Here is a 26,585-nt window from a genome sequence, read left to right as displayed (position 1 = left end):
ACTTCTGGGCCACAAGAGCCACTGACTTATTTTCCTGCTTGATTCTGCAAAGAAGACGAGGTAGCATCAGAATAGGAGGGAATGCCTAAATCAGGGAGAACCGATCCCACAGGGTCACTAAAGGCGTCCGTTCCGCGAACGAGCGGATCCCTTGTTCTTGACACAAAGTTGTCGACCTTGTTGTTGAACCTGGATGCAAACAGATCCACATCCGGGACCCCCCCCATCTTTGGCATATGACCAGGAAGATGTCGGGGTGAAGGACCATTTCCCCGGGAACAACTGTTGGCGACTCAAGTAGTCCGCCTGCCAATTCTCTATCCCTGGAATGAAGATTGCCGATATGCATGGCACATGCTCTTCTGCCCAGGCTTGGATATGGTTTACCTCTAACTGGGCTGCATGACTTCTGGTGCCCCCTTGGTGATTGATATAAGGCACTGCTGCGGACCAGACAATTCCGCAACCTGAACGTCCAGCCCCTTAGGGCTAAACGCGCTGCCCAAATCTCTAGAATATTGATGGGCAAGGTCCTTTTCGGTACTGGACCATTTTCCTTGAACAGTCGCCTCTTTCAGGACTGCTCCCCAACCTGAAAGGCTGGCATCTGCTGTTACCACCTTCCAGGTAACTGGCATGAAGGATTTCCCCTTCTGCAGATTCTTGGATATCCTCCACCAACTGAGGCTCTGGCGCACCTTTGGTGACAGACGCATTAGAAAATCGAGCGCTTGGACCTTCTTGTTCCAAGCAGATAAGATACTCTTTTGCAGCAGTCTCGAATAAAACTGAGCATAGGGAATTGTTTCGAATGAAGCCACCATCTTCCCCAACAACCTCATGCAAAGGCGAATAGAAGGAACCTTCTTCACCTTGAGCACCTGAACCAGCTAGTTTATGGAAATGATCTTTGCCTGGGGTAAAAACACCCTTTTCTGGGCTGTATCTATGATCAGACTCTAGTCTTCTTAATGTTTTTAAAGAAGATTTCTCTAGGTTGAGGATCCAACCTAGGTATTCCAGTTAGCTGACTGTGGTGACCATGCTTCGGCCTAAGCGGGCTACCGACTGGTCTATCAAGAGCAGGCTGTCTAGGTATACCACAATTGTTATACCTTGAGCCCTTAACTTGGTCAGAACCTTTGTAAACACCCGAGGGGCAGTAGCCAGACCGAAAGGCACAGCTACAAACTGAAAATGGAGTTTCTCTACCACGGAACGTAGATACTTCTGATGAGTGGGGAAAATAGCCACATGCAGGTATGCATCCTTGATGTCGATTGACGCCAAAAGTTCTCCTCCTTGCAGGATGGAGACAACTGATCAAATTGGCTAGATGCGGAAAGAGCAGATATTCAGGAATCGGTTTAGATCTTTGAGATCTAGAGTGGGTCTGACATCTCCATCTGCCTCCTGGAGAGAGAAGCCCTGGTGGGGGGATATATTTTGAAGAACCCCCCCCCCCCCCAATATCTTACCAGAGGCTGGGGACTGGAGGAAGCCTGCAGCTTCTACTGACACAGAACGAGATCTGAACAAGCATGGAACAGGTATGTGCTCTTGCCAGCCACCCCAGTGGAGACTTTAGGCATGACATTTACTTAAAGGAAAAACCCATAAGAACTTAAAAATTCTTTAGGAATCTCCCTTACCTTATATTGCCACAGGGTGTTGTGGTAAACCAAACAGAACCAATCCTCACCCCTTGCGCCGGGCTCCGTTAAAAAAAACCTTCAAAGGACCGGGCCCCTTTTTATCGGGGGTTCCACTCCCTTGGACACATATAGCACCCCACCAGGAAGCTATATGGCTGAAAAAAACAAAAGCACTGGATCCCGGGGTCCAGCTCTCAAAAGAGAGAAGCGTTACAGGCTAAACCTCGTTTCTTCCGACACGAGGCCCGGGTACCATACAATTTGGCCTAAAGAGACACTTTGAATGTATCCGCCTGCATTGCTTGCCCCAGCAAGGATTACTCCAGCGGAGCTCAGCACATCTTTACTCGTGACCACCACCTTAGACACTGGTGAAAAAACTGAGGTACTCCCAGTAAGGGGAGGGGTTATATAGGGAGAAAAGTTCCTGTCTAGGGTGTGCCAGTGTCCATCACCTAAAAGTGGCCTATATAACCCATATAGTTACTAATATGGCTCTGTGTCCCGTGATGTACGATACAGAAAAAAAGCTTTAACTAAACCTGAGATGATGCAGCTCTTGGGGCCTCGTTCACACGAAGCGTACTACAGCATACACCCAAATAGATGCCGGAGTCATATATGCCCAAATACCGGTGCCTCATCCCCGAACAAAGAGAATGTGCTATGGATGGGATTTTAAAAGGTACCAGGAGACCAAAATCATAAATCAAAATGCAAAAAAGTTTATTGTACAATTATTAAAAGCAGAGGGGGAGTTGTTAAAACCAATACATATTGTTATATAATATATATATCTACAGTATATACTCAGCCCTCAAAATTTCCACTTGCCTGCTCACATTTAGTGAGTGGAATTTAGTGGAGGACGAGTGTGGAATAGGGGCAGACTGGACTGACAGTCTCCTGGCTGATCGCTTCTGGCAGAAGCTGTGCGGCCCCAAAGGGGGGGGGGGGGGGGGGTGGGGGGCTCCCGGCCCCCCAAACCGCTCTGATGTGCTGTAAAAAAGGCTGCACCGCTTCTTCCAGAAATGATCAGCCAGGAAACTGCCGGATTGCGCAAAGCGGGGTTCTACCTCCGAGACACATCTTGTATATGGATAGCCGTGTTGTCAAATGAAGTCTCGCCTCCGGGACCAGCATTGGACCAGTGTGCCGTCTATTGGAGAGGCCGGTCCAGGAGGCGGGACTTCATTTGACAGCACAGGCTATTCATATACAAGATGTGTCTCAGCGGAGAAGAGAGCAATATACTGCACTGATGGGCAATAAGGCTGCACTGATGGCCACTGATGGGGTGAAACTGATAAGCAGCACTGATAGGCTGCACTGATATGCTGTACTGATGGGGCTGCAATGATGGCCACTGATAAGGCGGCACTCTTAAGCTGCACTGATAAGGCAGAAGTGATATGCTGCATTGATGGGCACTAATGAGGTGGCACTGATAAGCTGCACTAATGGGTACTGATGAAGCAGCATTGGTATGCTGCACTGATGGGTAGTGATATTCTTTATGTTAATATTGTTAAAGTTGTTAATATTTCTTTTTGGAACTAAATTCTGTAAATCAGTGTAATTTCATGAGATAATTTACGAGGGCGTGTTTAGGGGTAGACTTAGGGGCGGGACGGGGTAGAGGTTGGGTGGGGTAGCTTTTAAGACCTAACTAGTGGCTCAGGACTTGAAATTTTGAGCCCTGAGAGATATAGATAACATATACACATACTAAATATAAAAAATATCTCATATATATATATATATCTATATCTCTCTCTATCTCTATATATCTATATCTCTCTATATATCTATATCTATCTCTATCTCTATCTATCTATATCTCTCTCTATCTCTATATAGCTATATCTATATCTATCTCTATCTATATATTTATCTCTCTCTCTATATCTATATCTATATCTATATCTATATCTATCTATCTATCTATCTATATATATATATATATATATATATACACACATACACATACATACACACACACACACACTGTGTACAAAATCATGAGAATCCCCATTGGTCAGACATCATGGCTGAAGAGATGAACCCAAGCGTGTTTCAACTGTCGCAGTCTTCTTTTTTTTTTTATAGGATGGGCAGATTCTAAAGAAACAAACACCCCAATCAAGGAATAGGGAGCATAATACACAAGAAAAATAATAAATATTGTGTATTATGCTCCCTATTCCTTGACTGGTGTTTTTGTTTCTTTAGACACTACTCATGCTATAAAAAAAAATCCTGAAGAAGATTGCATAAGTTGAAACATGTTTGGGTTCATCTCTTCACGCATGATCTCTGACCGATGGGGATTCTCAAGATTTTGTACACTATCTCCATAATATTATATATATATATATATATATATATATATATATATATATATATATATATCACATCACACACACACACACACACACACACACACACACTACACACAATACAATGTATTGGTTTTAACAACTTCCCCTTGCTTTTAATGTTGGTACAATAACTTTTTTTGCATTTTAATTATGATTTCGGTTTCAGTGCCTTTAAAATCCCACCTATAGCACATTTTCTGTGTTACAATGCACACCCATGTGAGGCCCATATTTACACAGGTATGTACTGGTGTTCTGTGGATCCCCATGCAGGCAGTAGTTGCACAGACGCTGCTCCCAATCTGACATCTGTGGACGGCTCCAAACGCACCTCACCAACGCACAGATTGGGCGCAGTGACTGTGTGCCGCTACGTCTGTCCCAACTAACATTAATGGGCCTGTCTACACGGCGATGGACAGAACACCTGTGCAGGGTAAGCGGGGCCCTCATACAGATGTACACTGGTTGGGGTCTGCCCCTGGTAAATGAATATGGGGGTCATACGAGGTCGGGGGATCTGCTCCCAGTGAATGAATATGACAGGGATATGCGATTAGTGGACCTCCAGCTGTTGCAGAACTACAAGTCCCATGAGGCATAGCAAGACTGACAGCCACAAACACGACACCCAGAGGAATGATGGGACTTGTAGTTTTGGAACAGCTGGAGGTCCGCTAATTGCATATCCCTGGAATATGGGGTCGGGGGTCTGCTCCCAGTGAATGAATATGGGGTCATGTGAGGTCTTCTCCCGATGAATATGGGGGGGGGGGTCATCTGAGGTGTGGGCCTGCTCCCGGTGATTGAATATGGGGGTCATACAAGGTTGGGAGTCTGCTCCCGGTGAATGAATATTGGGGGGGGGTTCATATGAGGTGGGGGTCTGCTCCCGGTGAATTAATACGGGGTCATACGAGGCCAGGGGTCTGTTCCGGGTGAATATGGGGGGGGGGGTGTCATGTGAGATGGGGGTGGGTCATGTGAGGTGGGGTTCTGCTCCTGGTGAATGAATATGGGGGGGGGGGTCATGTGAGTTGGGTCTGCTCTCGGTGAATGAATATGGGGGGGGTCGTGTGAGATCAGCTCCTGGGGAATGAATATGGGGGGTCGTGTGAGGTGGGGTTCTGCTCCTGGTGAATGAATATGGGGGGGTCGTGTGAGGTGGGGGGTCTGCTCCCGGTGAATGAATATGGGGGGGTCGTGTGAGATCAGCTCCCGGGGAATGAATATGGGGGGGTCATGTGAGGTGGGGTTCTGCTCCTGGTGAATGAATATGGGGGGGTCGTGTGAGGTGGGGGGTCTGCTCCCGGTGAATGAATATGGGGGGGTCGTGTGAGATCAGCTCCCGGGGAATGAATATGGGGGGTCATGTGAGGTGGGGGGGTCTGCTCCCGGTGAATTAATATGGGGGGGGGGGGGGGCAAGTGAGTTGGGGGGTATGCTCCCAGTAAATGAATATGGGGGGTCATGTAAGGTGGGGGGTCTGCTCCCGGTGAATGAATATGGGGGGGGTCATTTGAGGTGGGGGTCTGCTCCCGGTGAATATGGGGGGGGTCATGCAAGGTGGGGGGTCTGCTCCCGGTGAATGAATATGGGGGGGTCATGTGAGTTGGGTCTGCTCCCGGTGAATGAATATGGGGGGTCATGTGAGTTGGGTCTGCTCCCGGTGAATGAATATGGGGGTCATGTAAGGTGGGGGTCTGCTCCCGGTGAATATGGGGGGGGTCATGTAAGGTGGGGGGTCTGCTGCCGGTGAATGAATATGGGGGTCATGTGAGGTGGGGGGTCTGCTCCCAGGGAATGAATATGGGGGGGTCTGCTCCCAGTGAATGAATATGGGGGTCATGTGAGGTGGGGGGTCTGTCTGCTCCCGGGGAATGAATATGGGGGGGTCTGCTCCCAGGGAATGAATATGGGGGTCATGTGAGGTGGGGGGTCTGCTCCCGAGGAATGAATATGGGGGGTCTGCTCCCGGGGGAATGAATATGGGGGGTCTGCTCCCGGGGAATGAATATGGGGGGTCTGCTCCCGGGGAATGAATATGGGGGGTCTGCTCCCAGTGAATGAATATGGGGGTCATGTGAGGTGGGGGGTCTGCTCCCGGGGAATGAATATGGGGGTCATGTGAGGTGGGGGGGTCTGCTCCCGGGGAATGAATATGGGGGTCATGTGAGGTGGGGGGTCTGCTCCCAGGGAATGAATATGGGGGGGTCTGCTCCCAGTGAATGAATATGGGGGTCATGTGAGGTGGGGGGTCTGTCTGCTCCCGGGAATGAATATGGGGGGGGTCTGCTCCCAGTGAATGAATATGGGGGTCATGTGAGGTGGGGGGTCTGTCTGCTCCCGGGGAATGAATATGGGGGGGGGGGGGGGTCTGCTCCCAGGGAATGAATATGGGGGTCATGTGAGGTGGGGGGTCTGCTCCCGGGGAATGAATATGGGGGTCATGTGAGGTGGGGGGGTCTGCTCCCGGGGAATGAATATGGGGGGTCTGCTCCCAGTGAATGAATATGGGGGTCATGTGAGGTGGGGGGTCTGCTCCCGGGGAATGAATATGGGGGGGGTCTGCTCCCGGGGGAATGGGGATCATACAGATCATACACAAGGCTGCACTATACACCAAAATCATCATTACTGTCAAATCATCTTTATTGTACATTTTACAAACACCAATAAAAAGATCTCTGGGTGTCACAGAACAGAATGAAGAGAACAGGGCGGGGCTAAAAAATAAAACAGGTCACATGACCAATCACTTTCAGGCAAACACTAAAATGCGGGTTATTTACAGAGGTGACAGACAACGGGACGCGGCTGCATTCGTTGGTGGTACCTCTAGGCGCCCGACCCCCCGGGGGGACCGACTCATGCAGCTGACATGAATGGATGCTTCACTCACAGAGCGGAATGTGGCGGCACAGAGCTGGTCTGACGGGTGAGGGCTCCAGCGCCCGATGACTACGCCAGAGCGCCAGCCTGTCCCCCACACAGGAGCCAAGCAAACACCCGAGTTCACTGCGCGGCAATGCTGCAGCTCCCGGCAGCTCCCAGCGCTGGCACAGAGGAGAGCGCAGCACCGTCAACCAATCAAAACACGCAGCTCTGAGGGGGGGGGAGGGGTTGAAGCATCGTCAATGGGAGACCAACATTTGCAAAGTCTGGCCAACATGGCTTCATTATCAGGTCCAGCAACCACAGATGCATTATGGGAGTCCGGGAGTCCTCACCTGGGGGTTGGATTTGGCGAGGTTTTCTATTTTAACCCAAGCTTCTTCTCTCTCCTTCAGCTTCAGCTTCTCCCTGGAACACAAAGCAAGACGTGAGCGGATGGAAGGACGGCCATTGACCGGAAGAGATCGTAGGGGGAGGGGGATCGGGTCACATAGATCACTAAATGCAAAAACACAAATGTCATATAATTGCAGCTTACTAGTCCTTAAAGTGGAGCCCCCCCCCCTCCCCCAGTCTACCCCCAAACAATGGAAAGTCAGCTACAAATAGTAGAAGGACACAAACAGTGGGGAAAATACTGATCGATTCCCCTGCAGATGGTGTAGGTTTGCCCACTTACATAGAAATGTTATCAGAGGTGTATTTTATATGATAGAGACAGAAGATCAACCAAAAATCCAGAGAAATCACACAATACAAATGTTATAAATGGAGTTCAGTGAGTAAAATAAGTATTTGACCCCCTTAGTAGTTGGTGGAGAAACCCTTGTTGGTGATCACAGAGGTCAGACGTTTCTTGTAGGTGGTGATCAGGTTTCCACATCTCAGGAGGGATTTTAAAAATTACCACCATCAGTAGTAAAACATCCATTCCCAGGCGGGAATGGATGTTCTCGGAGTTCCTCTTACTGTATGAGCAATTTCCCAGAGTCATGAAATAGCCCGGTACCCCCCGTGGGCATCCTTGGTTGGGCTTTGAGAGCCCCATAAAAAAAGATCTCTCCCATCTCTAGAGCCACCCGGATCACTTCCATCAGAAGCCCTTCTCTGGCTCCCCCAAAAGGTATGAGAGGACGTGGTATCTCCCGTGGGCATCCTTGGTGGGGGGCGCACTTTGAGAGCCCCATAAAAATGATCTCTCCCATCTCTAGAGCCACCCGGATCACTTCCATCAGAAGCCCTTCTCTGGCTCCCCCAAAAGGTATGAGAGGACGTGGTATCTCCCGTGGGCATCCTTGGTGGGGGGCGCACTTTGAGAGCCCCATAAAAATGATCTCTCCCATCTCTAGAGCCACCTGGGTCACTTTTTCCAGAAAGCCCCTTTGCTGGCTCTTAAAGCCGAGGCCATGCTAACAGCTACAGCTGTCCACCGTGCTTTCTTCCTTCTGTAAGCCACGAATCTCCCCATCCCTACTGCAAGGCAGATGGAGAAGAGCAGACAAGAGTGATGTCCAGCCTGAGTGACAGCCTTGGCTCCCTCTGTAGATACAGCAGAAGACAGGTGAGGTCATCTCTCTACTCTTCTCCTTGTCATCCGCATGCAACACCCCTGCCCAGTCTGAGTACTGCAAGGGATGATACCAAAAGAAAAAAATGTGTATATACTGCACTGTGAAAAAATTATTTTGCAACTTAGCAGCCAACACTGCTGTAGACAAAAGCATAAAAGTACAAAAAAAGGTAGCGCTATGTTGCAATACATACAAATATGCGTGAAACACACACAGATACATACATTATAATATATACATATATATATATAAAAATAAATATAGTGCTGGTTTCAATCATATGTGAACCAAACAAAAAATAGAAAGAAAGTTCAATATAAATATTATAGTGACCAGTCCATAAACACTCTCCAAAGTGCAAATCCAAATTACAGTCCAGGTGAGAAATGGTTCCAAGGAATAGGTGTCAGAACCACAATTTTTAGTGAACTCATTAAAGCGGAGCTCCACAATGAAGTGGACCTTCCGCTCTTTGGAATCCTCCCCCCCCCTCCGGCGCCACAATTGGCACCTTTCAGGGGGGAGGGGGGTGCAGGTACCTGTACAGTACAGGTATCTGCACCCACTTCCGGCGTAGATTCTGCAGAAGCTATGCCCCTTTCCGCAGAAGCTACGCCCCCTTTCCGAAGGTCCCCCCGCTGTCTGCTGGGAAACACACGGATCCCAGAGACAGCGGGGACCATCCTTATTGCGCAGTAGGGAACTGGAAAATGAAGCCGAAAGGCTCCACTTCCTGATTCCCATATGCAAGATGGTGGCGGCGGCACCCGACAGACGATCGAGAGATCGGCTTCGGGTGCTGACATCGCGGGCACGCTGGGCGGGTAAGTGTCACTATTTTAAAAGTCAGCAGCTGCAGTATTTGTAGCTGCTGGCTTTAAAAAAAAAAAAAAAAATGGCGAAACTCCCGGCGGACTCCCGCTTTAAGAATTTTCGTGTAAAGATAGAAGAGCGCCACTGAGTAATCAGCAGTTGCTCCCCCTCTATGCCAAGACTTGAGAAAGGAGCATGCATGTGCCCTACAAACTTTGCGCATGCTCTGAAACGCGTTGTGTCCCCTGCTGACGTCACACGCTGTCTCCACGAGTCTCTCTGCATTCTCCTGGGTGCGAGATACAGCCGAGTTCCCCCCCCAGTGTCTTGCGGACCTTACTACAGTTGCTTGGACTTTCGGATACTCGCTTGTGACAGCAGCCGCTCTCTTACGTATAGCCCTGTGTACTCTAATATGTAAGTGGTATTATACTGTCCTATGAGTAAAAGCATTTTTACTGAGTGGCGCTCTTCTATCTTTTATATATTCTCTGCCTACGTTTGCGAGTTGACGTCACTCTGGAGAGGAGCCGCCTTCTGTGACTCTGCGTATCCACCATCCATCCATTCAGCAAGAATCTGCGATTGGACCAGCTATACATTTCAAGTACTTTTATATACATTGTCTTGTCTGGAGACGGACCTTATGATGAGCTCTGTGTTATCCATCCACCTAATTATTCATTTTATAATTGCAAATTCAATTATGTTATTGACATTGGATTACCAAGCGCCAGAATCCCTTGTTGGCATTAAGAATTTTCAACCGGAAGTCACGCTAGGCGGAAGTTCTCCGGCGTCATGCGCAAATTGGGGTCACCATTTCTTTACAAGGGGGTCCACACCCCAGATGACGACTCTAGACGAAACGCGTCAGTGGACTCCCTTGCAGATATCGCTTACATATGTTTACACGTTGATCATGTACGCCTGAAATGTGAGTGTTTTACTTTTTATATTAAACCCCCCAAAAAATCTTTTTCCGGTATCACGCTATGCTAGTTCTTTATTTGGACGGTCCTGTACATGATACCAAGTTTCCGCCTTCCATTTGATGTTTCTGGAAATTATTTACTACTTGCTACTGATATTGGAGAGGAGACAGAGGACCTGTTATCCTTACCAGGCTGGTCTAAACATATAAGCCTATTGTGACTTTGGTGGCGTAAGCCCCGATAAGCCTACATCTTCCGGTAAGCCTCCTCCATACTGCCGGTGGTGCTGGGGGTGTTTCCTCCATTCTTAACCACTTCCCGACCGGCGCACGTTGATGTACGTCGGCAGAATGGCACAGGCAGGCATATTGGAGTACAGGTAGGTACAGTTTTAAATGCCGCCCTGCGTTCACGTGCTGGTTGGGACCCTCCCGCGAGTCCGGTCGCGGGTCCCGCGGAGTCAATCGCCGCTGGCATACCCGCGATCGTCTCATGGGGCGGCTGAACGGAGAGATACCGTTGTAAAGAGCATCTCCCCGTTCTGCCTAGCAACAAGTGACGCCGATCTCTGCTCCATGTGATTGGAGCAGAGATCAGTGTTCACTAAAACAAAGCCCAACCCCCCCACAGTTAGTAACACGCCCCTAGGAACACTTAACCCCTACACTGCCACCCACTGGTTAACCCCTTCACTGCCAGTGTCATTTACACAAGAATCACTGTATTTGTATAGCACTGATTACTGTAGAAATGATAATGGTCCCAAAAATGTGTCAAAAATGTCCGATATGTCCGCCGCAATGTCACAGTCACAATAAAAATTGCTGATCGCCGCCATTACTGGTAAAAAAAAAAAAAAAAAAAAAAATTTATAAAAATGCCATAAACTATCCCTATTTTATAAACGCTAAAACTTTTGCACAAACCAATCAATAATTGCTTATTGTGATTTTTTTTTTACCAAAAATATGTAGAAGAATACGTATCGGCCTAAACTGAGGGAGAAAAATGATTTTTTTTAATATATTTTTTGGGGATATTTATTATAGCAAAAAAGTAAAAAATAATGCGATTTTTTCAAAATTGTCGCTCTATTTTTGTTTATAGCGCAAAAAATAAAAACCGCAGGGGTGATCAAATACCACCAAAAGAAAGCTCTATTTGTGGGAAAAAAAGGACGTCAAATTTTGTTTGGGAGCCGCGTCGCACGACCGCGCAATTGTCAATTAAAGCGACGGAGTGGCAAATCGCAAAAAGTGGTCTGGTCTTAAGCTAGCAAAATGGTCCGGGGGGCTGAAAGTGGTTAATGAGTTCACTTAAAATTGTGGTTCTGACACCTATTCATTGGAACCATTTCTCACCTGGACTGTAATCGGATTTGCACTTTGGAGAGTGTTTACGGACTGGTCACTATAATATTTATATTGAACTGTCTATTTTTTGATTGGTTCACGCATCACATATCATTGAAACCCCTTTATATATATTTATGCTTCTCGCATATTTGTATGTATTGCAACATAGCGCTAAATTTTTGGGTTTTAAGGAAAGATACCAAGAAGTCCCCTTCACAGCTGCCTGGTGTGTGCTGAAGAATTACGGTGACCCCCTCCCAACGGACGGGACAAGGACGGCAATGTTCCTTCCCCCGCCCCCCCCCACCCCATTCCATAAAGGAAAAGCCTCATACTTCGGTGACTATGTGAAGAATACATTGCTCCTCGTTGGTGAAACCTCTACACAGTGCGGGGGTGGGAGCTTCAAGGTGAATAGACCAACCCCCAACCCCGCCCCTAGCTGTAAACATATTCAGCAGTATGGGTTACACCCTCTTCCTGCTGGAGCACCCAAGGCGGCTGCCTCTCCTGCCCATCCCTCGGCCCGGTCTCTCCCCCCCCCCGATGGAGGTAAGTCGTGCTCGGAGCACCCAAGGCGGCTGCCTCTCCTGCCCATCCCTCGGCCCGGTCTCCCCCCCCCCGATGGAGGTAAGTCGTGCTCGGAGCACACAGAGGCGGATTGGGAGGTAACAGGCGACACTTACTTTTGTTTCTCTGCTTTAAACTGTTGGGTGCAGTCATCGAAAAGTTTTTGGTTCATTTCCATAAACAGCTTCAACGCATTGTAGATCAATCCATGGATAGTCCTAGGAGAGGAGGAGACACGCGTAAGACCATCAGAGAGGGAAGGAAATCCTTAATGATGTCACAAAGCAAAATAATCCCCAAAACAGCCAAAAAGCAACTCGCAAGTTCAAAAGCCCCGACCAATCACCTTAATATTTAAATCTGCCGGTCTGGGCTCCGCTCTGTGTCCTTTGTACATTGGTGCCGTGTACAGTGTCCGGCCCCTGCAGCCCGTCAGTCTATGGCATATATGCGGCTAGATGGGGCTGAGCGCTGTACTGAGGGGTACCCGTGTTTAGGGCCCTGTGTGTTGTGGAATGCGGGTCTTCTCTGTGGCCCAGAATGCATAGGGCCCCGAAACGCGAGTATTACTCAGTACAGTTTTTAGCTCAGTGCAGTTGTAACCCGCCATAAACTAGACAGGCTGCAGGAGACGGGGCTGTACACTGCACCTGGGTGGTCCCGTGTGCGAGGGGCCTTAAAGGGGTTTTAATATGGATATTACATTTCTAGTACTTGTGTTATGACAACCAGAGGTAATCCAGGAAACAATATCAGTCCTCTCTATGATGAATGTATCTTGGATAATTTTGGGCTGTGGTTTGTAGGTTTACCGGGCCCCCTCCAGGCCTCCAGGGGCGTTCGCTCTGCTCTCCACCGGGCCCCCCTCCAGGGCGGACGCTCTGCTCTCCACCGGGCCCCCCTCCAGGGCGGATGCTCTGCTCTCCACCGGGCCCCCCTCCAGGGCGGACGCTCTGCTCTCCACCGGGCCCCCCTCTAGGGCGGACGCTCTGCCCTCCACCGGGCCCCCCTCTAGGGCGGACGCTCTGCCCTCCACCGGGCCCCCCTCCAGGGCGGACGCTCTGCTCTCCACCGGGCCCCCCTCCAGGGCGGACGCTCTGCTCTCCACCGGGCCCCCCTCCAGGGCGGACGCTCTGCTCTCCACCGGGCCCCCCTCCAGGGCGGACGCTCTGCTCTCCACCGGGCCCCCCTCCAGGGCGGACGCTCTGCCCTCCACCGGGCCCCCCTCCAGGGCGGACGCTCTGCCCTCCACCGGGCCCCCCTCCAGGGCGGACGCTCTGCCCTCCACCGGGCCCCCCTCCAGGGCGGACGCTCTGCCCTCCACCGGGCCCCCCTCCAGGGCGGACGCTCTGCCCTCCACCGGGCCCCCCTCCAGGGCGGACGCTCTGCCCTCCACCGGGCCCCCCTCCAGGGCGGACGCTCTGCCCTCCACCGGGCCCCCCTCCAGGGCGGACGCTCTGCCCTCCACCGGGCCCCCCTCCAGGGCGGACGCTCTGCCCTCCACCGGGCCCCCCTCCAGGGCGGACGCTCTGCCCTCCACCGGGCCCCCCTCCAGGGCGGACGCTCTGCCCTCCACCGGGCCCCCCTCCAGGGCGGACGCTCTGCCCTCCACCGGGCCCCCCTCCAGGGCGGACGCTCTGCCCTCCACCGGGCCCCCCTCCAGGGCGGACGCTCTGCCCTCCACCGGGCCCCCCTCCAGGGCGGACGCTCTGGCCTCCACCGGGCCCCCTTCCAGGGCGGACGCTCTGCCCTCCACCGGGCCCCCCTCCAGGGCGGACGCTCTGCCCTCCACCGGGCCCCCCTCCAGGGCGTACGCTCTGCCCTCCACCGGGCCCCCCTCCAGGGCGGACGCTCTGCTCTCCACCGGGCCCCCCTCCAGGGCGGACGCTCTGCTCTCCACCGGGCCCCCCTCCAGGGCGGACGCTCTGCCCTCCACCGGGCCCCTCCAGGCGGACCACAACATTTTGGGTCCTTGTTGTCAAACAAAAATGGCTGCTCTCAGAAGCGTGAGATCAAACAGGCCAGATCACATGATCTCTGCCTATCAGAGCACTGTGGGCGTTTCAAATTATTACAGACTGCAGCAAGTTTGTTGCAGGTAGACAGACGCTTTCTATTAGGCTTGCAGTGAAAAGAGGATCAGAAAGGAAAAAAAATTATTATAAACAAAAAAACGAGGAAGTAGGAAGTACAAATTGTAATTTGGCAAAGTGGCGGCTGTCATTGCTGCTTGTTTTAAGGGCGATTGACATCAGAGAAACGCAGTCCAGATGTCTTCATGTGCGTTTTGTATGTTTTCCGATGCATTTTCCCCTTCTTTTACCTTAAGGACATTACTGCGTTTGTTCAGTGCAGAAAAAAATGCAGCATGTTCTACTTTTCCCCCCCACAAAACATGGGAGGGGCCCGCGACCCCTACGTACAGGGGAGGGGCCCGCGACCCCTACGTACAGGGAGGGGCCCGCGACCCCTACGTACAGGGGAGGGGCCCGCGACACCTACGGACAGGGGAGGGGCCCGCGACACCTACGGACAGGGGAGGGGCCCGCGACCCCTACGGACAGGGGAGGGGCCCGCGACCCCTACGGACAGGGGAGGGGCCCGCGACCCCTACGGACAGGGGAGGGGCCCGCGACACCTACGTACAGGGGAGGGGCCCGCGACACCTACGGACAGGGGAGGGGCCCGCGACCCCTACGGACAGGGGAGGGGCCCGCGACACCTACGTACAGGGGAGGGGCCCGCGACACCTACGGACAGGGGAGGGGCCCGCGACCCCTACGGACAGGGGAGGGGCCCGCGACCCCTACGGACAGGGGAGGGGCCCGCGACCCCTACGGACAGGGGAGGGGCCCGCGACCCCTACGGACAGGGGAGGGGGCCCGCGACCCCTACGGACAGGGGAGGGGCCCGCGACACCTACGTACAGGGGAGGGGCCCGCAACACCTACGTACAGGGGAGGGGCCCGCGACACCTACGTACAGGGGAGGGGCCCGCGACCCCTACGGACAGGGGAGGGGCCCGCGACACCTACGTACAGGGGAGGGGCCCGCGACCCCTACGGACAGGGGAGGGGCCCGCGACACCTACGTACAGGGGAGGGGCCCGCGACCCCTACGGACAGGGGAGGGGCCCGCGACACCTACGTACAGGGGAGGGGCCCGCGACACCTACGTACAGGGGAGGGAGCCTGTGATACTTATATACAGGGGATTTATTTTTTTCTTCTTAATAAATTTGCAGAGACTTCAAACAAACTTCTCTCACTTTGTCATTATTGGGGATTATTTGTAGAATTTTGGAGGAAAATAATGAATTTAATCCATTGTGTAATAAGGCTGCAACATAACAAAATGTGTAAAAAGTGAAGCGCTGTGAATACTTTCCGGGTGCTCTGTATTATCCATGCACATTTTTTAAAGCAGAAAAACACACTGGACGGCACATGGGGTGAACTGGTCCTTAAAGGAGCCGTCATCCTGATCAAGGAATCCCTAAGCGAGTCTCTGACCCCCAAAAAACAGACCTAAACTCTGACCACACTCCTCCTCCTCCCCTAAAAAGCAACCCGCCACTAAAGGATTTTTCTTGTTTTTGGTGACCTAATAACTCCTCCAGGCTCCCTCTGGCACTGGGCCCGGCAGGAGGAGGATGTGGCCCCCCGGTCATTATCCAGGAAATGTGTTTCGGCAGAGCCAGCCAATTAGTGTCTCTTCCTGACCAGAGTTCCTGGATGACGGCAGCGGCCAAGTAACCCTCCAGCTACGGAGAGCCGGGACCCCAGGATGGGGGGGGGGGGGGCCTGCAACAGATGATGGAGGAGTAGAAGAAATGCTTTCATGTCAGATTATAAAAATCACAATCTTGAGAAGGTTTTCAATAGAACCCGGTGAGGGAATCTCTCTCTGCCCTTCATATTGCAGGGATATGTTGTACATCAGCTGATCTCTAGAGGTCCTCAGTGCAGGAAAAGCCCGGCTCCGGTCCTGACCACACCGTCCTTCAGTGCTCCTCCATTCCATATACATTCCCTCTTCATTGTCTCCAGTATAAATGGAGAATTGGAAGATTTCTCTCCATTCTTGTTCTGATGACAGATCAAACTTTGGACTTTCCTTTGTTTTCAGTCTCAGTGATAATGCTCACCAAGACAATTCAGGTGAATCGCCCCCAGTGAGGGCAGAGGGCAATAAAATCCTGACCGGGGTTTATATCCGCTCACTGGTCTATCCAAAACAAAGACAGCCTTTAGATAGACTTTAAGGCCTTGTTCACACAGGAATCCCACAAGTGCGCTACGGGGGGCTGTCCCACAAGTGCGCTACGGGGGGCTGTCCCACAAGTGCGCTACGGGGGGCTGTCCCACAAGTGCGCTACGGGGGGCTGTCCCACAAGTGCGCTACGGGGGGCTGTCCCACAAGTGCGCTACGGGGGGCTGTCCCACAAGTGCGCTACGGGGGGCTGTCCCACAAGTGCGCTACGGGGGGCTGTCCCACAAGTGCGCTACGGGGGGCTGTCCCACAAGTGCGCTACGGGGGGCTGTCCCACAAGTGCGCTACGGGGGGCTGTCCCACAAGTGCGCTACGGGGGGCTGTCCCACAAGTGCGCTACGGGGGGCTGTCCCACAAGTGCGCTACGGGGGGCTGTCCCACAAGTGCGCTACGGGGGGCTGTCCCACAAGTGCGCTACGGGGGCTGTCCCACAAGTGCGGTACGGGGGCTGTCCCACAAGTGCGGTACGGGGGCTGTCCCACAAGTGCGGTACGGGGGCTGTCCCACAAGTGCGGTACGGGGGCTGTCCCACAAGTACGGTACGGGGGCTGTCCCACAAGTACGGTACGGGGGCGTCCCACAAGTACGGTACGGGGGCGTCCCACAAGTGCGGTACGGGGGCTGTCCCACAAGTGCGGTACGGGGGCTGTCCCACAAGTGCGGTACGGGGGCTGTCCCACAAGTGCGGTACGGGGGCTGTCCCACAAGTGCGGTACGGGGGCTGTCCCACAAGTGCGGTACGGGGGCTGTCCCACAAGTGCGGTACGGGGGCTGTCCCACAAGTACGGTACGGGGGCTGTCCCACAAGTACGGTACGGGGGCGTCCCACAAGTACGGTACGGGGGCGTCCCACAAGTGCGGTACGGGGGCGTCCCACAAGTGCGGTACGGGGGCTGTCCCACAAGTGCGGTACGGGGGCTGTCCCACAAGTGCGGTACGGGGGCGTCCCACAAGTACGGTACGGGGGCGTCCCACAAGTACGGTACGGGGGCGTCCCACAAGTACGGTACGGGGGCGTCCCACAAGTATGGTACGGGAGCTCCACAGGGGCGCCCCACAAGTACGGCTGTTTGATGCTTCCCCATGCAGGCAGTCCTATTCGTGTCAGTTGGGACACATCCACTATGCCCAGAGCCGTGTGGGTGCGCGTCCCTCAACTCACACGGTGTTCAGGGCCACACACCCAATCGGGACCATGTGTCTGTACAGATGCTGCATCCCAATTGATATGAATGGGACAGCCTGCATGGGGATGCATGAAACACCTGTACATCCCTATGTGGGCAAGCTTGGCCCTCCCATGGGTGTACTCTGTAGTACATCTGTGTGAATGAGGCCTAAAGGATGACATTGTTGAACATGTAGTGGACTAGAAGGTTAGACAGCAGAACAGCAGCCGAGATACAACCACATTTGGAATTACAGCGCCTTGAAAAATTATCCATACCCCTATAAATTTCCCACATTTTTTTACAACCAAAAACATAAATGGATTTTATTGGGATTTTATGTGATGGACCAACACAAAGTGTCACATAATTGTGAAGTGGAAGGAAAATTATACAAATAAATATGTGAAAAGTGTGGGGGAGGGGCATTTGTATGGCGCCCCCCGGAGTCAATACTTTGTAGAACCCCCTTTCTCTACAAGTCTTTTTGGGGGTGTCTCTACCAGCTTTGCACATCTAGAGAGGACATTTCTGCCCATTCTTCTTCTGTGTAAAATATCTCAAGCTCTGTCAGATTGGATGGAGAGCGTCTGTGATCAGCAATTTTCAAGTCTTGCCACAGATTCTCGATGGGATTTAGGTCTGGACTGTGACTGGGTCATTCTAACACATGAATATGCTTTGATGTAAACCATTCCATTGTAGCTCTGGCTGGATGTTTCGGGTCGTTGTCCTGCTGGAAGGGGAACCTCCACCCCGGTCTCAAGTCTTCTGCCGACTCTAACAGGTTTTCTTCTAAGATTGTCCTGTATTTGTCTCCATCCATCTTCCCATCAACTCTGACCAGCTTCCCTGTCCCTGCTGAAGAAAACCATCCCCACCACATGATGCTGCCACCACCATGTCTCACGGTGGGGATGGTGTGTTCGGGGGATGGGCAGTGTTAGTTTCCCCCACACATAGCGTTTTGTTTTTAGGCCATAAAGTAGAATTTTGGTCTCCTCTGACCAGATCACCTTCTTCCACATGTTTGCTGCCCCCTCCCCCACATGGCTTCTCACAAACTACAAACAGGACTTCTTATGACTTTCTTTCTCCAATGTCTTTCTTCTTGTCACTCTTCCATAAAGGGCAGATTTGTGGAGAGACGACTAATAGTTGTCCTGTGGACAGATTCTCCCCCCTGAGCTGTGGATCTCTGCAGCTCCTCCAGAGTTACCATGGACCTCTTGGCTCTTCTCTGATGAATGCTCTCCTTGCCCGGCCCGGTCAGTTTAGGTGGACGGCCGTGTCTTGGTAGGTTTGCGGTTGTGCCCATACTCTTTCCATTTTCCGATGATGGATTGAACAGAGCTCCGTGAGATGGTCAAAGCTTGGGAGATTTTATTATAACCCAACCCTGCTTTATACTTCTCTACAACTTTATCCCTGACCTGCCTGGTGTGTTCCTTGGCCTTCATGATGCCGTTTGTTCACTAAGGTTCTCTAACAAACCTCAGAGGGCTTCACAGAACAGCTGTATTTATACTGAGATTAAATGACACACAGGTGGACTCTATTTACTAATTAGGTGATTTCTGGAGGCAATTGGTTCCACTATATACACCTCCCAGCAGGACAACGACCCGAAACATCCAGCCAGAGCTACAATGGAATGGTTTACATCAAAGCATATTCATGTGTTAGAATGGCCCAGTCACAGTCCAGACCTAAATCCCATTGAGAATCTGTGGCCAGACTTGAAAATTGCTGATCACAGACGCTCTCCATCCAATCTGACAGAGCTTGAGATATTTTACACAGAAGAAGAATGGGCAGAAATGTCCTCTCTAGATGGGCAAAGCTGGTAGAGACACCCCCAAAAAGACTTGTAGAGAAAGGGGGTTCTACAAAGTATTGCCTCCGGGGGGCGCCATACAAATGCCCCTCCCCCACACTTTTCACAGATTTATTTGTATCATTTATCATTTTCCTTCCACTTCACAATTATGTGACACTTTGTTGGTCCATCACATAAAATCCCAATAAAATACATTTATGGTTTTGGTTGTAACAAAATGTGGGGAATGTCAGGGGGTATGAATACTTTTTCAAGGCACTGGTTTCCTTTTACATTTTTTGTGAAAAGGTGAACTTCCCCCTTAAAGTATTATTTATGATCTGGTTGTCAGGGGACTGGGAAGGCTTGTCCTCACAGAGGCGGGGCTTATGCCTCTATAGGGGTCTGTGTGGGTGGGATTTGGGGGATGGTATGGGTCAGAATTCATTGATCGGCACATCTGACCATCAGGCTGGCTTTGCTCCCCCATAGACTTGTATACTGTGCAAAAAAAAGCCCACCGACACGCTAATCAGAGACGGCCCAGAGGGGGCTTCCCTGGACACGTGGCACATTGTAGGGCCTGATATATACATGCATGTACGGCACAACATAAAAAACAAAAACACCTGCAAGATATTTCACAAGGTTTCAATTTCGTCTCTTAACAATAATTATAGAAGAATCCCAGACAATCCTGCCAGAAATCCAGAGTGCCCCCAACGTTCTGCAGTGAGGACAATGCTGCCCTGAGATCCCAAGCAATGTAATCACCGAGCTCTGCAGAGCATCTCTCCCTTGTGTTATGAAGATGAGAAAAGGGGGAGGAGCTTCTGTATCTTTGTTTTACTAGATCTACAAACAATCATGAAATAGGTGACAAAGGATTCTAAAAGCACTGCGGGTCACCCGACAAGGAACTGTGGAAGCCACCTGGAGGACCCGGCTATGAATGTGACCACCAACCAACTGAACCATGACCCCGAACGTTCATAGACCTTCATCCAGGAAACGCTCCTCTTACTTGTTCCAATGTGTCTTGGAGTTGCGGTACAACGACGGGAACATAATGGGGAGGATTTTAGCTGCGTTATCACTGATGAGGCTCATGATGTATTCGTTATTCCAATAATATAACGCTCGTTCCGCCACCTGAAACAACACAGGAGCGTTAAAACCCCCCGAATATTCACCTTCATTTCCTCTACAGGTAAAAGGGGGGAAATAACAAAACAAACATGAAGGGGGTGAGTGCGGGTTACATTACAGAGGAACTCCCCCAATCTACCCCCAACTATTGCAACATCACCTTTACACCATACCTACCTATAGACACCCCAATATTATACCCACCGAGTCATACACCATACCTACCTATAGACACCCCAATATTATACCCACCGAGTCATACACCATACCTACCTATAGACACCCCAATATTATACCCACCAGGTCATACACCATACCTACCTATAGACACCCCAATATTATACACACCAGGTCATACACCATACCTACCTATAGACACCCCAATATTATACCCACCAGGTCATACACCATACCTACCTATAGACACCCCAATATTATACCCACCGAGTCATACACCATACCTACCTATAGACACCCCAATATTATACCCACCGAGTCATACACCATACCTACCTATAGACACCCCAATATTATACCCACCGAGTCATACACCATACCTACCTATAGACACCCCAATCCAAACACCAATACTACACCACCGGGTCCTACACAATACCTACCTAGACACTCCAATCCACCCCCAATACTATACCCACCAGGTCATACACCATACCTACCTATAGACACCCCAATTCACCCCCCATTACTATACCACCAGGTCATACATCATACCTACCTACAGTCAACCCAATTCACCCCCACTACTATACCACACCTACCTATAGACACCCCAATCCACCCCCACTACTATACCACCGGGTCATACACCATACCTACCTATAGACACCCCAATCCAAACACCAATACTACACCACCGGGTCATACACCATACCTACCTATAGGCCACCCCAATCCACCCCCCACTACTATACCACCAGGTCATACATCATACCTACCTACAGACAACCCAATCCATGCCCACTACTATACCACCAGATCATACCTACCGACACCCCAATTCACCCCCACTACTATACCCCCAGGTCATACACCATACCCATCTATAGACAAACAGCTATGTGAAAGGCACTGCTAGACAGTTCTGGGGGCTATTACCACCCTACTTTTAATGCTCAATGCAAGTTGGCCACCTATAGTATCTGATAACTTTTTGTGCCGAGTTGTCCCAAACGTAACACACTAGATGAAAGTGAAAACCCTCAACCATCTACAGAGGGGAAAATAACGATCGTCTCTCTTGAAGATTGTGTAGGTTTTGCCCAATTACATAGAAATGAAGGGTCTATAATTGTTATCAGAGGTGTATTTTATATGATGGAGACAGAATATCAACCAAAAATCCAGAAAAAACACACAATACAAATGTTATAAATGGAGTTCAGTGAGTAAAATAAGTATTTGATCCCCTTAGTAGTTGGTGGAGAAACCCTTGTTGGTGATCACAGAGGTCAGACGTTTCTTGTAGGTGGTGATGAGGTTTCCACACATCTCAGGAGGGATTTTCTCTTCTCTTCTCTACAGATCTTCTCTAAATCCTTAAAGTAGAAGTCCAGCCTAAAACTAAAATCCCTGCATCTACAGACACCCGCGATCGAGCATTAACCTACCTAGCCCTGTGAAGAAAAAAAAAAATCAGAATACCTACCTATTCTTTAGCCGCTCTGACCCGATCCCACGCTGAGCTGTCAGCCCCGGCTTCTCTGAAGAGGAGGGTGCAGAGGACGCGTCTGACAAAGGGAGCCCCATAGTAGGTCTCTGGGTGACGTCACTTCCCATTCATTTCACAGACGTTGTCGGCTGTGTCCTCTGCAGAGCTTCCACCACAGGAGATCGGGTCAGATCGGTTTCAAAAAAGGTATGTATACGGATTTTTTTTTTTTTAGAAGCAGGAATTTTAGTTTTAGGTTGGACTAATATTTTAAAGGTTTCTTGGCTGTCACTTGGCAACTCGAAATTTCAGCTCCTCCATAAATTTTCTATAGGATTAAGGTCTGGAGACTGGCTAGGACACTCCATGACCGTAATGTGTATTTCTTGAGCCACTCCTTTGTTGCCTTGGTGGTATGTTTTGGATCATTGCCATGCTAGAAGACCCATCCATGACCCATCTTCAGTGTTCTGGCTGAGGGAAGAAGGTTCTCCTCCAAGATTTTACAATACATGGCCCCATCCATTGGCCCCTTAATGTGGCAAAGTTAGCCTGGACCTTTATCAGAGAAACAGCCCCAAATCATCATGTTCCCCCCTCCGTGTGTGACTGTAGGGATGGTGTTCATGTTCCCACCTCCGTGTGTGACTGTAGGGATGGTGTTCATGTTCCCCCTCTGTGTGTGACTGTAGGGATGGGTGTTCATGTTCCCAACCTCCGTGTGTGACTGTAGGGATGGTGTTCATGTTCCCACCTCCGTGTGTGACTGTAGGGATGGTGTTCATGTTCCCCCTCCGTGTGTGACTGTAGGGATGGTGTTCATGTTCCCCCTCCGTGTGTGACTGTAGGGATGGTGTTCATGTTCCCAACTCCGTGTGTGACTGTAGGGATGGTGTTCATGTTCCCACCTCCGTGTGTGACTGTAGGGATGGTGTTCATAGTCCCCACCTCCGTGTGTGACTGTAGGGATGGTGTTCATGTTCCCACCTCCGTGTGTGACTGTAGGGATGGTGTTCATGTTCCCACCTCCGTGTGTGACTGTAGGGATGGTGTTCATGTTCCCCCTCCGTGTGTGACTGTAGGGATGGTGTTCATGTTCCCAACTCCGTGTGTGACTGTAGGGATGGTGTTCATGTTCCCACCTCCGTGTGTGACTGTAGGGATGGTGTTCTTACGGTCATAGTCACCATTTTTCTTCCTCCACACACAGCGAGTCGAGTTAATACCAAAGGGATGAATTTTGGTCTCATCTGACCACAGAACTTTCTCCCCAATCCTTCTCTGAATCATTTAGATTTTCATTGGCAAAATTCAGGGGGACCTGTCCATGTGTCTTCCTGAGGAGGAGGACCTGTACATGTGTCTTCCTGAGGAGGGGGACCTGTACATGTGTCTTCCCGAGGAGGGGGACTGTCCATGTGTCTTCCCGAGGAGGGGGACCTGTACATGTGTCTTCCTGAGGAGGGGGACCTGTACATGTGTCTTCCCGAGGAGGGGGACCTGTCCATGTGTCTTCCTGAGGAGGGGGACCTGTACATGTGTCTTCCTGAGGAGGGGGACCTGTACATGTGTCTTCTTGAGGAGGAGGACCTGTCCATGTGTCTTCCTGAGGAGGGGGACCTGTACATGTGTCTTCCTGAGGAGGGGGACCTGTACATGTGTCTTCCTGAGGAGGGGGACCTGTACATGTGTCTTCCTGAGGAGGGGGGACCTGTACACGTGTCTTCCTGAGGAGGGGGACCTGTACACGTGTCTTCCTGAGGAGGGGGACCTGTCCATGTGTCTTCCTGAGGAGGGGGACCTGTCATGTGTCTTCCTGAGGAGGGGGACCTGTACATGTGTCTTCCTGAGGAGGGGGACCTGTACATCTGTCTTCCTGAGGAGGGGGACCTGTACATGTGTCTTCCTGAGGAGGGGGACCTGTACATGTGTCTTCCCGAGGAGGGGGACCTGTCCATGTGTCTTCCTGAGGAGGGGGGACCTGTACATGTGTCTTCCTGAGGGAGGGGGACCTGTACATGTGTCTTCTTGAGGAGGGGGACCTGTCCATGTGTCTTCCTGAGGAGGGGGACCTGTACATGTGTCTTCCTGAGGAGGGGGACCTGTACATGTGTCTTCCTGAGGAGGGGGACCTGTACATGTCTCTTCCTGAGGAGGGGGGACCTGTACATGTGTCTTTCCTGAGGAGGGGGACCTGTACACGTGTCTTCCTGAGGAGGAGGACCTGTCCATGTGTCTTCCTGAGGAGGGGGACCTGTACATGTGTCTTCCTGAGGAGGGGGACCTGTACATGTGTCTTCCTGAGGAGGGGGACCTGTACATGTGTCTTCCTGAGGAGGGGGACCTGTACATGTGTCTTCCTGAGGAGGGGACCTGTACATGTGTCTTCCTGAGGAGGGGGACCTGTACATGTGTCTTCCTGAGGAGGGGGACCTTGCGGGTGCTGCAGGATTTCAATCCATGGTGGTGTATTGTGTCACCAATGGTGTGTTTGGTGACTGTGGTCCCAACTGCCTTGAGATCCTTCACAAGCTCCTCCCATGTAGTTCTGGGCGGATCCCTCACTTTTCTCATGACCATCCTCACCCCATGAGGAGAAATCTTCCATGGAGCTCCAGACTGAGGACAATTGATGGTTATTTTGTATTTCCTCCATTTGTGAATAATCTCTCCGGCACTCGTCTCCTCTCACCAAGCTTCTTGCTGATGGTCTTGTAGTCCATTCCATTTGTATTGTGTGTTTCTGTCTGGGTTTTTGGTTGATATTCTGTCTCTATCATATAAAATACACCTCTGATAACAATAATAGAACCTTCATTTCTCTGTAAGTGGGCAAACTTACTCTTTCCTCTGTGGGGGGAGGGGGGACCAATCCAAAAATAAATAAAGAGTTGGCCCTCAGCCTGGAGACGGCATTGTGCTTCTTCTTGATACTGTAACAGTGTTAAAAAACAGAGAATGTAACAAGAAAACATTATCCAAAAATCCCTCCGTGGAACTTTATATCCCCTGAGCAGTACATACCGGAGCTCCCCCTTTTCCAATGCTGAAGCGGCTCCCAATTAAACGTACTGCTGGCCCCCCAATCCCCCCCACCCCCATCCTGACAATTGCAGGAATGGCTGGATGCTACAACTGTGGGCCCCCTGGGGAGTGTTCTGGGCTTTTTAAACTGTGCACCTAGAGGAAGGAATGTACCGCTCTTGAGTGCAATTTTAATGGCCCGGGGCAGCCACTAGGGGGCACACAATCGTAGTGTCTGCAAAAAGCAGGATGGAGATCAAGGAGTCAGCATTTATTTTTTGTGCAGAGCGACCCCCCCCCCCCCCCCCCCAATACTGCATGAGTAATGGGAGCAGATGCTGCATTTGAAAAAAGGAGGCACACTGGTATGTACTATTCGGGGTACACAATGGTGAGTGTGGGGTAGTAACTCAGAGTTATTGTCAATTAGCATAAGTGAGATCAAAAGTGCAAATAGCTGACATTTTGTGGGGGGGGGGGGGGGGGGTGAGTGTTTATCTCAGATCTGAGATTTTCACCTTAAAACATTAAAAATCCACATGGCAAAACGCAGACCGCGCTGCACCCCTTATACTGCAAGGGAGGGAGAAATGCTGTGAAGATATCAGGAATGGCGACGTACCTGGAAATGCGGGCTGGACACACATTTGGCGAGCTGCCGGAAGAGCGGCTCCATGACTTTCACAAATTCCGAAGGTTCTATGACGTCTAAAATTTCCTCTAGTTCATTTAAAAACATGACTTCCTTAGGACTGTGAGTCTTCGGCCAATACTTCAACAGAGCCATCACCACCTGCGAGAGAACACAGACCCCAAATGAGAGGAAAACACTGGAACCCCCTATGATCAGCATCTGAAAGAAGGACTGTCTGTGCTTTCTATGAAACAGATCTCCTCCAATCTAAGGTGGTTAGAGAGACGAATTGGTGATCAGTGAGAAGAATGTTCCTTACATTGGTGATCAGTGAGAAGAATGTTCCTTACATTGGTGATCAGTGGGAAGAATGTTCCTTACATTGGTGATCAGTGAGAAGAATGTTCCTTACATTGGTGATCAGTGAGAAGAATGTTCCTTATATTGGTGATCAGTGAGAAGAATGTTCCTTACATTGGTGATCAGTGAGAAGAATGTTCCTTACATTGGTGATCAGTGGGAAGAATGTTCCTTACATTGGTGATCAGTGAGAAGAATGTTCCTTACATTGGTGATCAGTGAGAAGAATGTTCCTTACATTGGTGATCAGTGAGAAGAGTGTTCCTTACATTGGTGATCAGTGAGAAGAATGTTCCTTACATTGGTGATCAGTG

The 26,585-nt window shown here is 50.8% G+C and overlaps 1 protein-coding gene across 1 annotated transcript in view; it reads right to left on the bottom strand.

The window, feature by feature from the left end:
- The window catches only part of PPP2R5C (protein phosphatase 2 regulatory subunit B'gamma), a 78,294-nt gene that overhangs the window by 18,713 nt on the left and 32,996 nt on the right, over positions 1–26,585 (bottom strand). Inside the window, exons 8-11 of the mRNA XM_077466646.1 lie at positions 25,900–26,070; positions 20,460–20,587; positions 12,292–12,393; positions 7,267–7,339 (exon numbers count right to left, since the gene is read on the bottom strand). Coding sequence (XP_077322772.1) covers positions 7,267–7,339; positions 12,292–12,393; positions 20,460–20,587; positions 25,900–26,070 — 474 coding nt within the window. The remainder of the gene's footprint in view (positions 1–7,266; positions 7,340–12,291; positions 12,394–20,459; positions 20,588–25,899; positions 26,071–26,585) is intronic.

The sequence above is a fragment of the Lithobates pipiens genome, unplaced genomic scaffold (assembly GCF_037356315.1).
Source record: "Lithobates pipiens isolate NorthernLeopardFrog02 unplaced genomic scaffold, aLitPip1_a1.2 Scaffold_37, whole genome shotgun sequence".
In the NCBI taxonomy this organism is placed as follows: Eukaryota; Metazoa; Chordata; class Amphibia; order Anura; family Ranidae; genus Lithobates; species Lithobates pipiens.
This window is presented reverse-complemented; position numbering and strand designations above follow the sequence as displayed.